This window comes from Nanorana parkeri, unplaced genomic scaffold, assembly GCF_000935625.1.
Source record: "Nanorana parkeri isolate BGI_ZX_2015 unplaced genomic scaffold, ASM93562v1 scaffold1333, whole genome shotgun sequence".
NCBI lineage: Eukaryota > Metazoa > Chordata > Amphibia > Anura > Dicroglossidae > Nanorana > Nanorana parkeri.
Genome location: NW_017307601.1, coordinates 182,484 through 197,030, shown reverse-complemented (window position 1 = coordinate 197,030; position 14,547 = coordinate 182,484). Strand labels below are relative to the sequence as shown.

Sequence of the window (14,547 nt, the reverse complement as noted above, 5' to 3'; positions counted from 1 at the left end):
TACATTATCATTACCTGTTTGATTATTATAGACAGCTCCTATTTTGGGATTCCGTTTTTTTCGGGGAACCTTGCTTATTATAGATTGACGTTGGAACCCAGGAGTTTTTTGTCCACTTTATTGTTATTTGAGGCGCCTCTCCTTTCCCCATTTTGTTATTATTCTGAGTATCACAGTTCACATGCCAGTACAGGATATGCCCACTGCAGCCATGGCCAGGGATTGTACAAGATTTTTTACTCTGATAAATGAAGGATAAATGTGTGTGTCCACATGAGTCCACAGTGTATAGGAACCAATATTCATTTATCAATGCTCTTGTTTATTTAGTTGAGTAAATCAGGCCCTGTCTCCAAACCTTCCCAGAGATCTCAAAATATACATAATGCAAAAGTAGCTACCTAAAAGGTCACACACCATTCATTATGTTCAGCTTACTATACAGTCTGCACATTCTGTGAAAATCTTTATTTAAATATTTAAATAATGTAGTATATTTGACATATTTTCCTAGCAGGTTAGTAATACGTGGTAATAGGTTAGTAATAGTGATTTATAACTTTATATATTTTATGCTGTGTCTAGTTTGCACAAAATGATTCAGCATCACCACAGTATACACTTAGGCATGATTAACAATGCAAGCAAAGATATAAATGGAGCGATGCAAAAATGTGCAATGTTATTTAATTTGGTAATTTGATAGAAGTTTTTTCATATGCAAAAGCAAAATTAAATTGCTTACTAAGGAAATGTCTTCAGATCATATAAACACACACTGTATTGACACCAAAGCCTTTCACTTTTAACCTCAGAATCACTCTAAAATGACTGCTGCTACAGAGAGCAAGCATATTGGGTTTGTGAAACCTACAACAGCACTCAGACATCATCCATGTTGGTGATATATAGACACCCAGGATCAAAGAGCTATTATATATTTTATTGCTCTCTCTGATTTACATGTCTATCTTTATTTTAATGATCCAATCCTCTTCACCATATGCACATCAATTTACACATAAATTCCAGATATTGACTCAATACTCAATTGAATAGGAAGAATCAATCAACATATTTGATGATGGGGCACATAAGTTAAACTATAGAGCTTCTTTGTTTTCTAGCTATTTAAGTAAAAAATTGTATGCGGAGCAAGTTTTATGGTGACCCCTTTTTATGGAAAACCTTTTAGATCATTTTTACTAATAAAGTAATAGTATGCATATTGCCGGTGTCCATAACTCTTTATACTTTGCCTGGACGGTGGCCATCCGTCGACTACTGATGCACCCAACCCATTAATAAAGGATTTAGCGGTAAGGAGTGCAATGGGTACACTGACTATCACCTGTATATACACACACACACATTTTTTGCTTCAGAAGCATTATTTGTCTTGCATATTTTTATTTTTAAGGTACAAATAAATTAAGCTGTGTCTTTTGCAAGACAAGTTGGCAAAATAGCTCAGTATATCTTAGTACAGGTTGAAAAAAAGAGGGGAGGGGAAGTAGATTTTGAGAATTGCCACAAAGATCCCAGTCTAGATGACAAGGTTAAAATAATTACATTTTGGGGGTTATTCACTAAAGAGCCAAAGGATCTAGCCGTAGCTTTGGCTGATCCTTCGGCTTGCTTCGGCCGCCTCTGCCCTTCAGTCGAACCGAAGGGCTGCTGTGCAGGCTATTTACAATAGCCCATACAGCATCTGAGCGGCTCAGGCGAGCTGAACACATTTGCTTCGGCTCAGCTTATTATTATATGAGAGGGAGTTTTACATGAGCGAACATGCCCAAGTGTCTTGGAGGTAACCCTAGCAGGTGTATTCAGAATGAGCAGGAGGTGATGAGTGCAGTAATAGGGAGAGGGTAGGAGAGAAAGAGAAATATATAAATTGTGGGGTGGAGAGGGGGGATAAAGGAAATGCAGTTTAAGTAGAGAAGCCACAATTGTGAGAAGAGAGAGCCATAGTGACAGCCTAAGCGTGGAGAAAGGTCAGCCGAAGCCGACCGATCTTCACGCAAATGACAGCTGGGCGGAGCCAGCCATGATCTCACAGCTCACTCTGCCCAGTTGTAATGACAGATCAGCATCACCGAATGACCTGGGGATGCTGATCTGTCATTAAACAATAACAACTGTTTTTATTTGTTTATTTTCCTATTTTTTAAATAATTTGTAAATCATTTTTCAACTTTTTTTTCTCATTATTTGCACTTATTTCCCATTCTGCTCGCTACCTCGGAGGCACCGAGCAGAATAGGGGAGCCAAATGCCGAAGGCAGCCAAAGGCAGCTGATGTACGGCTGATTTTAGCCGATGTACAGCTGAAATCAGCAACACAAGGCTGAAGTGAATAGCTCACTTCACTGCTCACTTCACTTTGGCTTGGTTATTCACTCGGCTGCCTTTGGCAGCTAAGTGAATAACCCCCTTTGTGTGGCTATGGAAAAGTGCCATCAAAAGTAGCATAGAAACACATACCAAAAGCCCAATCAAGGTTATGTCAATAGTTTTACTCAGTAAACTTACATAGCTAGCAGTAGTCACACTTATGTAAAATAACATTGACATATATATTTTGTTATACACAATTTACACAACACAACTTACTCATGCAGCACGGGGCGGATAACAGTGCTACCTTCGGTGTGTGCTTCAAACATCAGAGTGTATAGATATGGAAGAAGCGTGTATCTGATGTTCAGGACATTCCTGGAAATGGTTTTAAAGTTGTCATCAAAGCTAACAGGATCTTGCCTCTAAATGATACAATTCAGTCCATTAATACACATGAAATGAAATGTAGAGAATTACATTTAAGCTGTACTTCACTGATTACAATTCTAGTAATAGTTTTATATGTTTATGATGTTGATTTGGGATAAACCCTAATTAGCAGAAGAGTTATATAGGAGAAGGCCACTCAAACTTTGGGTGGCTAAATCTTTCACTGACACAATATATATGCTATAAAAAAAAAATGGGTATTTACTCCAAATGTGGTCCAGCTGGTTTTTTTTTACATTCTTTAAAAAAAAATACTCTATATATTCCCTATATTATAAATACATATATACAATTGACACAACAAGCTATGTTATAGTTTGATATTACAAATTCCCTTTCCTTTTGCAGTTATGATTTTCTAAACCTGTTAGATGTTACTTCCTACTAATATGACATCCTTGGAATATTCTGTACCCTATTTACATACAAACACTCAAATGAGTCTTATTTCTAGAAATGTGATTGGCTTACTTCTTAAAGCAGTGAAGCCTGCATAAATATGGTTTCTAAGACTTATGTGCACCTAAATAAATGCAGATACTGCTCCTTTTCTTTTTTCAACATTAATACTGCTCAGGTGGGGATAACTAAGGCATGTCCTTCCACTTGACAGTCAGTTTGTATGTATGCATAGGAAGGCCAACATTAATATCTTCAGAACTGAGAAAAATATGCATGTACAATACAATTGTTTTTTAACAAAAGCAACATTTCACTAAAAGAAAAATTAAGGCAAATTTTAAAACAAAGTTCTCAAAGTGGAAGCTACAGTATTGCACATGAATATGCAAGGCATAAACAAAATCAGATTTATTTTACTTTAATATTTTAAATATTTTAGCAACGTACCATATAACCTTTTCCGTTGTGATTTCTAGAATATGGGTAGAATGCTCCAAGCTGCATCCAGCGAGCACACAGTTCATATGTTGTATCTCCAAAGAAGCCACAGATATCTGCGCCAGTCTATAAAAATAGGTACATACATGTGCATCTTTTAGTAGAATGTAATATTTAGAGAATAATATTAATGCTTGAGAAAATTAAAATGTTCTTACATAAGACAATCCAAAAAGACTGAACTCCATCATACCTATAACAAAAGAGGATTATTTATAATATACTGTATACTACTGGTGCAAAATGTTATACATAAAATTATATGTCTCGCTTTTTGACTTACTTAAAATAACAACACTTTTATAGTATACAAGCCTTTTAGCCTGATGCCCAGGCTTAATATAACTAGTCTGATTAAAAGTAAATCTAAAGCCTGTTTGCTAAACATAAACATTCTCTGTCTTTTTCTTTTAAAATCTACTATTTCATTTTTTTTCTCATCCTGTTTTGTACATCAGTACTGCTAATCCCCTCCAGTCTCTTTCAGCTACTTCTTGTCTACATGTATTCATTCAAATTTCAGCTGCACATCATTGCTCTGGACAGGCTTCCTTATAGTGACAGTGGTGGACAGTGCCCAAGCAATGTATGTCAGCGTGGTTGCTTGTAGTCTCCACCATGTAAACATGTGCCAGGGTTAAAACATAGGAGAACTGGAATGCAGTTATCACCCTATGACAAAAAAATAATACTTGCAGGGTTAAAAAAATTGATAATGACCTTTGAAATTACCTGATAACTTGTTGAGGCTTTTATGGAATCTTATTGGATATGATTGGGTTTTCATGTAATTCCATCTTGTTGTTTTTGGCTTATTAATTAGGGACAGGATTTCAGTAGTAATACACATAGTCACATTGCATTTGAGGTTGAATCGAGTCCATCGAGTTCAACCTATGTGAGCGTGTGAGTCTGTGGGGTTGATTTACTAACCTTATAAAACACACCATGAACATGTATACACCTCTGTAGTGTGTTCCCTCCCAGCATGATCTATGGGTGGAATCTAAACACCTTTGTAGTGTGTACACACCCAGCAGGTGTGTTGTGCAAAGCCAAGCATGAATTGCAAGGTGATGTTGTGTAAATTAGCTCTATGTTGTGTTGCTTGCGTTGATGAATGCAGGAATGTAAATGCATGAGCTAACCATTTTTGTCTAAACTGTGAAGCAGCATTATATATGCATTATGTGCATGATTTTTCCATATATGGCATTAGTGGAAATATGCTTTTAGCGACTTTTTGGTTGATAAATACGTTTTGCTGTGTGAAAATCACACGCACCTGATGCGTGCGTGTGTTTAGGTTAGTAAATCACCCCGTGTGTTCCATTTATTAAGAGTACCTGGGGTAACATGGCTTGGCTGCTGAACAAGATGGCTGCATAGACCAGCTCAGCGGGACTCATCAATACTGCAACTTACCGTACAATTATTTGTGGCTATCAGCATCCTCAACATCCGCTTGGACTCCTTCACCCCCCTGCTCCATGTCTAAGGGGAAAAAAAAGGAAAAGGAGCCTGCAGGCTCAATTTCTTCCCTACTCTTGGGTCTGAGGATAATCAAGATGGTTCTGCAGCAGCAGCACATTTTACCTCAGGCACACAGTCTCTACAGCTCTCAGGCCAGAGTTCTGACATGGACGAAAGCTCTCCTATCTCACCACATCCAGCTAAGGATCTTTAAAAATGTTCTGCCAGCTCTCCTCTGAATTCACTGAGCACAAAAAGTCCAGTGAGTAAAAAACAATCTATTACTCATAAATCTCCAATTCAAGGGACTGACCAATTAACCCTTTTAGAGGATATCCCAGCATCTAATAATCCTGCCTCAGAACACTTCATTAAATGAATGCTCCTATTTCTCCATACTGAGCTCAAAAGAGATCTTAATTCCACATTTACACATCACAATCACAATCACAGGTCTCAGGAGATTTTGTTACAGCTTGTAATGAGTTATGGGATCAGGGGCTCCCATACCCGCAAATACCTTGGGTGTGTATAGACACGGTCTTGAAATTCTGTGCTTCTTACCATTCCATATAAAAGTGTCATGAATACTTTGAAGTTTTTTTAAGTAAGAGGGCTATAGGGGTATGGGGAGAGCCCAAAACAGATATAAGATGTGAGGAAGAACAAACATTTTGACAAGGTTGATCGTTCCTGCCCATGACACAGTGGATCAATTTAGCTCCTGGCACAAGTCCAATATTTTAAATAAGAGTGGAGTATAGTTAAGGTTAAAGAGGTTGGAGCTAAGGGCCGTCAGAGTAATGCCTAGGTATTGAAGGGCACCAGAGGGAGCCCAGGAGAATGGGGAAATTGAGCCAATAATGGGTTTAATAGCAGACGGGATATTGATGGCTAGCATTTAAGATTTTGAGTGATTGATTTTATAGAGGAACGCTTTGCTAAACCTCGTGATGATCTCTTGAACTGCTGGCAGTGAATGTATCAGTAATAGGAATTATTACGTCATTAGGGTAAAGACCAATTTTATGCGTGTGATGGCCAATAGAGATTCCACTAACATCTGGATAAGCACGGATAGCAGTAGCCAAAGGCTCCATCACCAGTTTAAAGATCAAGGTGGACAGAGGGAACCCTTGTCGAGTGCCATTAGTAATTTGAAAAGGAGTGGACAGAAGCCTAAATGTCTGCACTCTCGCGCTGGGTTGCGAGCACAGATCATTAATGGCTGAGCCCAAAAAACCTACAATGTCAAATGTATCTAATACAACTCACAGATATACCCAATGCACCCTATCAAATACTTCTCCGCATCCATTTTGTAGTAAATCAACTATTCGCCTAGTACCATCTGGAGCTTGCCGGCCGTATAAAAAGCCCACCTGATCTGGATGGATTAGGTCATGGAGGACATGCAGGAGGCAATTAGCAATAAGCTTTGCATACATTTTAATGTCTGTGTTGAGTAACGAGATGGGATGAAAGTTAGCATTGTCATCTGTAGGTTTGTTAGGTTTAGGGATTGTAATGATGGTGGATTCAAGAGATTCCCGAGGCAAGGAACCTGTGGCTGCAGCTTCATTAGCAATAGTGCATAAATAGGGGAAAAAGTGGAGGAAAAAGTTTTATAGTATTCTGCGCTATAGCCATCAGGGCCAGGGGCTTATGTAGGGGTAAATCTGAAATGACCCTAAGGACTTCTACAGCAAACAGGGATTGTAACTTCTGAGCCAAGTCCGCTGAAATGGAGGGGAGTTGTATCGTTTCTAAGAAGTTTTGAATATTAGTGGTAGGGGGTGAAGGAGAGGTTGAGGAGTCCTTCAAGTTATATAAGGAAGAGTAGAATTTACTAAATCGATTGGCTATGTCAAGAGGGTTAGAAAGTTTCCTTCCTGAGAGGTCAGTCAAGCATGGAATTCTTGCATCCTTACAATGTTTAAATTGTTGAGCTACAAATGCTCCAGCTTTATTACCTTGAGAGTAGTAGTTCAATTTAAGTCGGTTTATCATAAAGTTGTATTGATAAGTCAGAAGGAGGCTAAGTTCATGTCTAAGAGAGTGGAAGGTGGAAGAGGCGGAAGGATCTGGGGCTTTTTTATTAGTAGATTCTAGGGTGCGAATTTGATCCAAAAGCAAAGTTAATGCTCCACTTCGCCTCCTCTTCTCCCGTGCCCCAAGTTTAATCAACAGCCCTCTGATAAAGGCCTTATGTGCATTCCACACCATCGTGTGGTTGCTAGCAGAGGAGGTATTGATTTCAGTCTGGACATATTGTTTATGTTCAGTAAGAGAAAATAAACCAGAATTGTATCTCCACGATGATGACATCTATTCTAACCTTTCCTGTACAGAAGGTGAATTTATCTCCAAGTTATAGACTTCTGGTACTTCAATTGCTTCCTACTAAAATCTCATTAGCTCACTTTAGTAGAAGAACCTGTTTTTCAGATGAACCATAAACATATGAATTGTCCCTCCAAAAGAAAACACATCTCTCCTTTGTCATAATATCTCATAATGCTTATTGCTATGCCCACTTACCTCCATCTTACTTACTTTACTCCTGTCTTTTTACTTCTGTTGAAAGTTTTATTCTGCACATTGTTTATTGAAATCCTACTGTACTTCAGTATACATTATGCTACATTTTGCATTTCTGTTAAATGTGTTAACTTATATTAACAAAAATATAAATGTTAAAAAGAGTCCCTGTATCCCTGTGTGTTCTGTTCTCTGAGGAAAGTATCTAATCAATTATTGAATGATTGAATACTCCCTGTTGATACGACTGCTTATGGAAAGGAGTTCCACAACTTTACTGCTCTAATAGAAAATAATCCTCCTTGTCCTATGTGGTTCAAACTTTTTCCCTCCAATTTCAGGTAGTGGTCTTTTGTCTTCTCTAGTGAGTTTACAGTAAAACATTTATTACTGATATTACCATCACCTTTAAACATTTTGTAAAAAATAAAATGATGTCTCCTCTTCCATGTCCCCTCATTTTCAGAATACGTTTAAATTTTGCAATCTGTCTTCATAGCTTAGGTCCTCGAGCCACTTCATCGGTTTTGGTGCCCTTCTCTGGACTCTCTCCAGTTCAAGGACATCATTTCTGTGGCTTGGTGACCAAAATTGAACCATATACTCAACATGTGGCCAAACCAGTGTTTTGTAAACTGGCAAAATGATTGGTTGAATGTTTTTTCTCTAGAGTACATACCTTTTTTATCCATAAATGTAATCTGCTAGCTTTGTTTGCTGCAGCCTGGCATTGCATGCTATTGTTTAGTCTGTAGTCAACTATAACCCCAACATTTTGCTTACCAATGATAGATTTATCTATCTGATTCCAGTCAGCAGAATTATCTCCAAGCCAGTGTCCTATCCACTGTCCAACTGTTGGGAAGGTGGAGCGGCTGACAACAATTCCTCTTTTTCCTGTTATATTGCGCAAAGTCCTATTTGCACAGAATGTGACACAAATTACCACACACATAAAGGCATAATCATTACCAAATAAATAAAAGAACAGCTTTTTAGCTGGTCATTTTTATTGGTAAGCTTTAAATAAATCTGCAGTTTACTTGGTGTATGGAGTTATATGTAGCAATGCATTAAGATAAATAAATACACAGTGATAGGTACAAATTATCAGTACAATATTTAGAAAAAATTTGATTTAAGTCCATAAACCTCAGAAAGGGACTTTTTATCCACTAAACATATTTAGTGTCTCTCTAATAGGCAAGGGAACTAATCTCCCAAACTAGACACACAGGAACAACTGTTATCTGTGCTTGGCCCTTTGATTAGAATCACTTCAGCCATGCTGTGGGTGCTCACCCCATCTTTGAGAGCTGTGATCTGCTGAGTAGGAGGAGTGGTCATACACAGCTAAATGACTGTAGGAGAAAAATTAAGCTGGGGACTTAATGACTTGATTTGCATGTATGCATATCACAACAACGTAAAATACAGTTTCATATTCAAATATTCAGTCTAGAGTGAAAAAACTATTCAGTATGGTATGTAAAAACTATTTAAAAACTCTTCATTAAATGATATTCAGCACTATAAGTTAATTATTGTCATTAGATTGCTCTTTAACTGTTGGTTAGTACATGCAGGTTTACATTTTTAAACCTCCAAATTAGAATTTTCATGAACACTGCTTTGTTTAGTTATTTATTCAATTACTGAGTTTGTGTGTTAATTTCAGGATATGAGTAACCAAACCATACAGCTTCAAATATATCCCAGATGCAACCAATTTACAATGGCTGACCTGCATTGGAGCTGATACAGATCAATGTCAACATTACTGAATTTACTTTTGTTTATTAATAGAAAGCAGCTCAATATTCATCTATGGGTGAAATAATGAGGCTAGATATTGCACTCTCATCATTTCTAAATCTTGGCTGATAATGAAACATTGGTTCTGTGCCAGATATAACCTACTTTCAATCAAGAAAGGGACATGACCTTGATATTTTCTTTTATTACAGTTATATTTAAATTAGCAAGGATTTTCAGGTCATGGATACCCATAAAATGCTTCTTTTTTTCAGTTCTTGTTCATTGGAGTGAAAATTAAACATCCCTAATGTATGGTCATTACATCTTATATTAACTGCCAAAATACTAATTTTAGAAAAGAAAATTAACAGTGACTTACATTTTCTATGGAATTAAAGGCTAATGAATAATTGAATGGATCACAGTATAATAAATGCATATGTGCATAGAGCAATTTAAAGGTAGTTTGTGTATTTTTTTGGCAGTTCGAAATGTATTGTCCCAGTTAAAAAGACACTGAATGAGCCAAACAACGACTAAGTGTTTGGTAAAAATTAATTTATATTATTAATGTTTCTAATTATTACACTACCTGAGGCAGAATGTTTTAGTGATGGATTGTTTTGATTACTTGAAGTAATCAGAAGGTAATCAGGAGGTAATTTTACCAGGAGAATACTCTAAGAGTACCAATATTTGGACACAAGTTGTGATTATAAAACGTGATGAGATATGATGGCCGAACACTTTGTCATAATATAATTCACATGTAGGCTGATAGGTTTTATTATTTCAGAATTGATTAAATATACTGTAGCTAAAATCTAATAATGCCTTTTCTAAGCAATCTACTGAACCGAAGGGGTCCTGGGGCCGAAGCTAGCTGAAGGATCGGCCGAAGCTACGGCCAGATCCTTCGGCAGCTTCGTGAATAGACCCCTTAGAATAATAGGTCATGGATTTGTGATTCACCCATTTACTTCCAACAAAAGATGATTATCACCATTTTGGTCACATAGGAACGCCATGTTCCACACACTATCATCTTTCTTCATGGAGTTGTAGGTAAACAAAAGTATCATATTATCACTTAGATAATAAGTCTGCTTTAAGTCTATTTATGATAAAAATGACACAAGAAATCAGATATGGCACCAGAACCTCAGATCAGATAATGACATCAAAACATAAAAGTAGATCTTCTGTCTCTTTAAACTTTGCCACCCCTCAAACATTTCTCAAGGCTCCATATTGTTCAGTGAGACTGTCCAGTACATTAAAGAATCAACAGGAAGGCTTAGGAAGTAAAAAGGGCATGATCCAATTTCACTTTGACACGAAAAGATGTAATTTGCACATAACTTCACTTTTGCACATAATTTCACCTGCCTATATCTCTAGGCCTAGGGATGCACCGATACCGATACAAGCATCAGTATCGGCCGCGATACCGAGTATTTGCATGAGTACTCATACTCGTGCAAATACTCCGATACAAAAAATGAGTACCTGTGCCGTGTCCGCCATCTTCAGGGACTCGAAACCTACGCATTACACTGTTCTGGAGTCTCTACATGTGCTCATCTATTTTCCCCACTATGGGGATACAAGCCTTAGTTAGCAATGGCATGATAAATATTATTTTCATGTTCATGTTCTTCATAATATTAAGAAACTGACCAAAAATCATGATTTTGTATTGCTTTAGAAAAAATGTGACCTGCCCCTTTAAGAAAAAGTATCGGTAATTGGTATCGGTGAGTACTTGAAAAAAAAGTATCGGTACTCGTACTCAGTGGTATCGGTGCATCCCCATCTGGGCCTATTGCTTTTTTGGATCTGCATTTTTACAGAAGATATATACTTCATATGCATTTATTCATGAGCTTAGTTTGATTCATGACAGTTTTACTTTAACAAAGAACTTTGGGGAAAATACTCCTAACCCTTGCAGTGGGACTACCCCAGCACTGCAAGGGTTAAGTGCTTGTTTTCATCCAGGGTATATAATAACAAAGTTATACTCACCCAAAACTTACAGCTGACTTGTTGCTTAAGCTCTCCTTTCAGCCTATCTCCTCCTCTGCTGCAGTGATAGTATGTCCCTCAGCATCCTCACATCCTATACACAATGTGCATGGGCGTGATGATTTACAGGCCCTTAGACCACTGCAGCAGATGGGGAGAGAGCCTCCATGGAATGGTCTAGCAGCCAACTATGAGGTTCAGGTGAGTATAACTTTGTTATTTTACACCCTAGATGAAAAAACACCTAACCTTTGCAGTACACGGCAGGTCCCACTGCTAGAGTTAAGAATATTTTTTCTTGAAGTTCCTGTCAAACAACAAAATAAATATTACTAGGAATTGAGAGGAAATCTCTTCAAAATGAGAGTAGTTAGACAGTTTTTAATTCTGTTACCTTTAAAAGAATACTGTAAAAAAGCCCCTTTCTTGGTGCTTGTGGCCCCAAACATCACTTAATTCAGAAGTTTGCATTCGCTCTAGCTTGCTCTGAAACTGAAACTTCCAGGTTTATCTGTCTCTCAAGTTCACTGTAGCTCTTACTGGTTCAACCCTCTGATCTCCTCACCACTGTAAGACACTGTAATCATGTGAATGTCAGCAGGGAACCAGTAAGAGTTAAAGGGCACTCTGGAAATCGACATTCCAGGGAGTGTTGTTTTCTTAGTGGACTTGGGAGAATGTAAACTCACAACAGGGTTACTTTAATTATAGCAATTACAGCTACTTAAAATTGTCGGTAGTGAACTTTTGTGTTTATTAGTGTCATTAGCTTTTTTACAGAACATATTTTTTTTCAAATGCAGATTGGTTATGGAGCCGAGTAAAAACGCTGGTAAAATATATGTATATCTATGATAATTTTGAGTTTCAATTGAGAATATCAAAATAGTCATCTGACGTGTTGATAGAAAAATAGGGACAACATATTTTGCCAAATGGTTAATAATAAAAAAATACACAGGTTAAATAGGAATACCAGAAACAAATTATACCAATTTGACTTACTCAAATGTTGGCCTTGCATGTGACCATCCATACAGATTGTGGACATCGTAGTGCCTCACTGGGGTGCCATCAGAAAGGAATTGTTGACTATCCATGCATATTGTCTTATGATTTAATCCCATCTCTTTGGTGTTCAGAACTGCAAAACAAAAGATGTGAAACCAATGTCTGCATTTAAATTTACAATTTGACATCAATACATTGAGCGCAATTTGATTTTTTATGGCTTATATGTGTGTTTTCACTTAAGGGTTAATCTACTTAAACTTTGACTCCTCTTTTCAATTTGGTACAGTAACGAATGATTAAAAACCCTGTCAATTTTCTTTCTATGTCATAAGGGGGAGATTCGTCCACTTCCTGTCCAAAAGTGACAACAGAAAGTGAGAGGAAATTGCTTCAAAATGAGGTTAGTTAGACAGTTGTTATATCTGCAGATTTCTGCACTTTTCCTGTTTCTGTGAAAATTGTAACATTTTGGATTTCCCATCACTTTCTGTCCAGTGATAGTAATCACCAAGACAAATAGAAAGAGTGAATTTCCCCAGCGGAGGCACAAACATCTGTAAAAATCTGACAGGGGTTACAACTCTTTGCCAATCTAAAACTAAAAAAAGTGTTGGATTTGGGTATACTTTAAAGGTTTACTCACTAAGAAAACTGAACAAACAGGGGTCTATTCACAAAACTGCCGTAGGCAGCCGAGTGCATAACCGACCCGAAGTGAAGTGAGCCGAACGCTGTTCGGCTATTCACTTCAGGCTTGTACGTCTGATTTCAGCCGTATATCAGCTGAAATCAGTCGTACATCGTCTGGCTTGGGGTCGGCCGAACATGCTCAGCTGCTGCCGTCAGAATTTAAAAAAAAAGTCAGTCTAGGAATGCATAGCGAGATTCCTATTGGCTATTTCAATTTGCAATATCCAATAGCAAGCTGGCTATTGCACCCGCCCTCTGCTGCTGTCAATCACCAGTAGGGGACCTGATTGAGAACTTCAGGTCCCCTCTGCTGATTGACAGAGTAAACCTTTCCAGGAGAAAGTGTTTCTCTCCAGAGCGGCCGGGAGCCACTATCTAATAGCGGGAGACTCCCGGAGCGTCTGGGAGAGTAATGACAGATCAGCGTCCCTGGTTACCTGGTAACTCAGGGTGCTAATCTGTCTCTGCAAGTGGCCAGAGCCAGCCGTTAGATGACGGCTGGCTTCGCCCAGCTGTCAGTAGCAGGCTGTTGAACAAACATTCACCTTAATCATTAGGCTAGGACCTTCACTTTGCAAAATTCACCCTAATCATTTGATATATCAACAGCCATATATGGTTCCCCTAAACTGTTTTTTTTAATCAAATAGTTTCTATTGAGCAAAGTACATGCATGTCAAATTCATATATACTTTAAGGTTGTAATGTGTAAATATCACTAATTGACATCCATCCTTTTGCTACCAATGCTTTTTGCATTCTATAATCCACATTTTAGGACTGACCATTACTTAATGATGTATTTCTTGAAAACACAGACCTTGTAGAATAAAATGGTGGCAGGTGTAAATTTTTATTTCACATGATATTAGTTCAAATTTTTATTAAACCCACAGTTTCAGTAAAATATACTGTACACTTAAGTTAATTTTAGTTCACAAAAATACAATATAATACCCATTTTTTATAAAATATAAAATAGGAGGTTAATTTAAGGAAATAGATACCCAACATACCAAGCTAAACAATTCTGCATGCCCATTAAATCGTGACAAAATACAGTAGCGATTAAGTATCGCTTTAAAAGTATGTACAGGTGAACAGTTTAGAGATAACTGAATATTCACCCTAGAATTATTGCTGGCACATGCAGCAATGCCTTACATGTGTGGTGCAATCGTCATTTTCATACAGAGTATGCGTGTGTTTGTGTTGGCAGTGAACTTACTTTTTTTAGTATTTGTACATTTATTTAACTTCATTTTTTAAAAATTTGTTTAACTTTTATTGTACTTTTATCTTTTTTACTTTATAACTCACAAGCCTACTATGTGTGTATATATATATATA

General features: G+C 37.4%; 1 protein-coding gene across 1 annotated transcript in view; it reads right to left on the bottom strand.

Annotated features, from left to right (window-relative positions):
* The window catches only part of MGAM (maltase-glucoamylase), a 160,192-nt gene that overhangs the window by 22,689 nt on the left and 122,956 nt on the right, over positions 1-14,547 (bottom strand). Inside the window, exons 61-65 of the mRNA XM_018569428.1 lie at positions 12,499-12,637; positions 8,491-8,624; positions 3,852-3,886; positions 3,643-3,759; positions 2,617-2,765 (exon numbers count right to left, since the gene is read on the bottom strand). Coding sequence (XP_018424930.1) covers positions 2,617-2,765; positions 3,643-3,759; positions 3,852-3,886; positions 8,491-8,624; positions 12,499-12,637 — 574 coding nt within the window. The remainder of the gene's footprint in view (positions 1-2,616; positions 2,766-3,642; positions 3,760-3,851; positions 3,887-8,490; positions 8,625-12,498; positions 12,638-14,547) is intronic.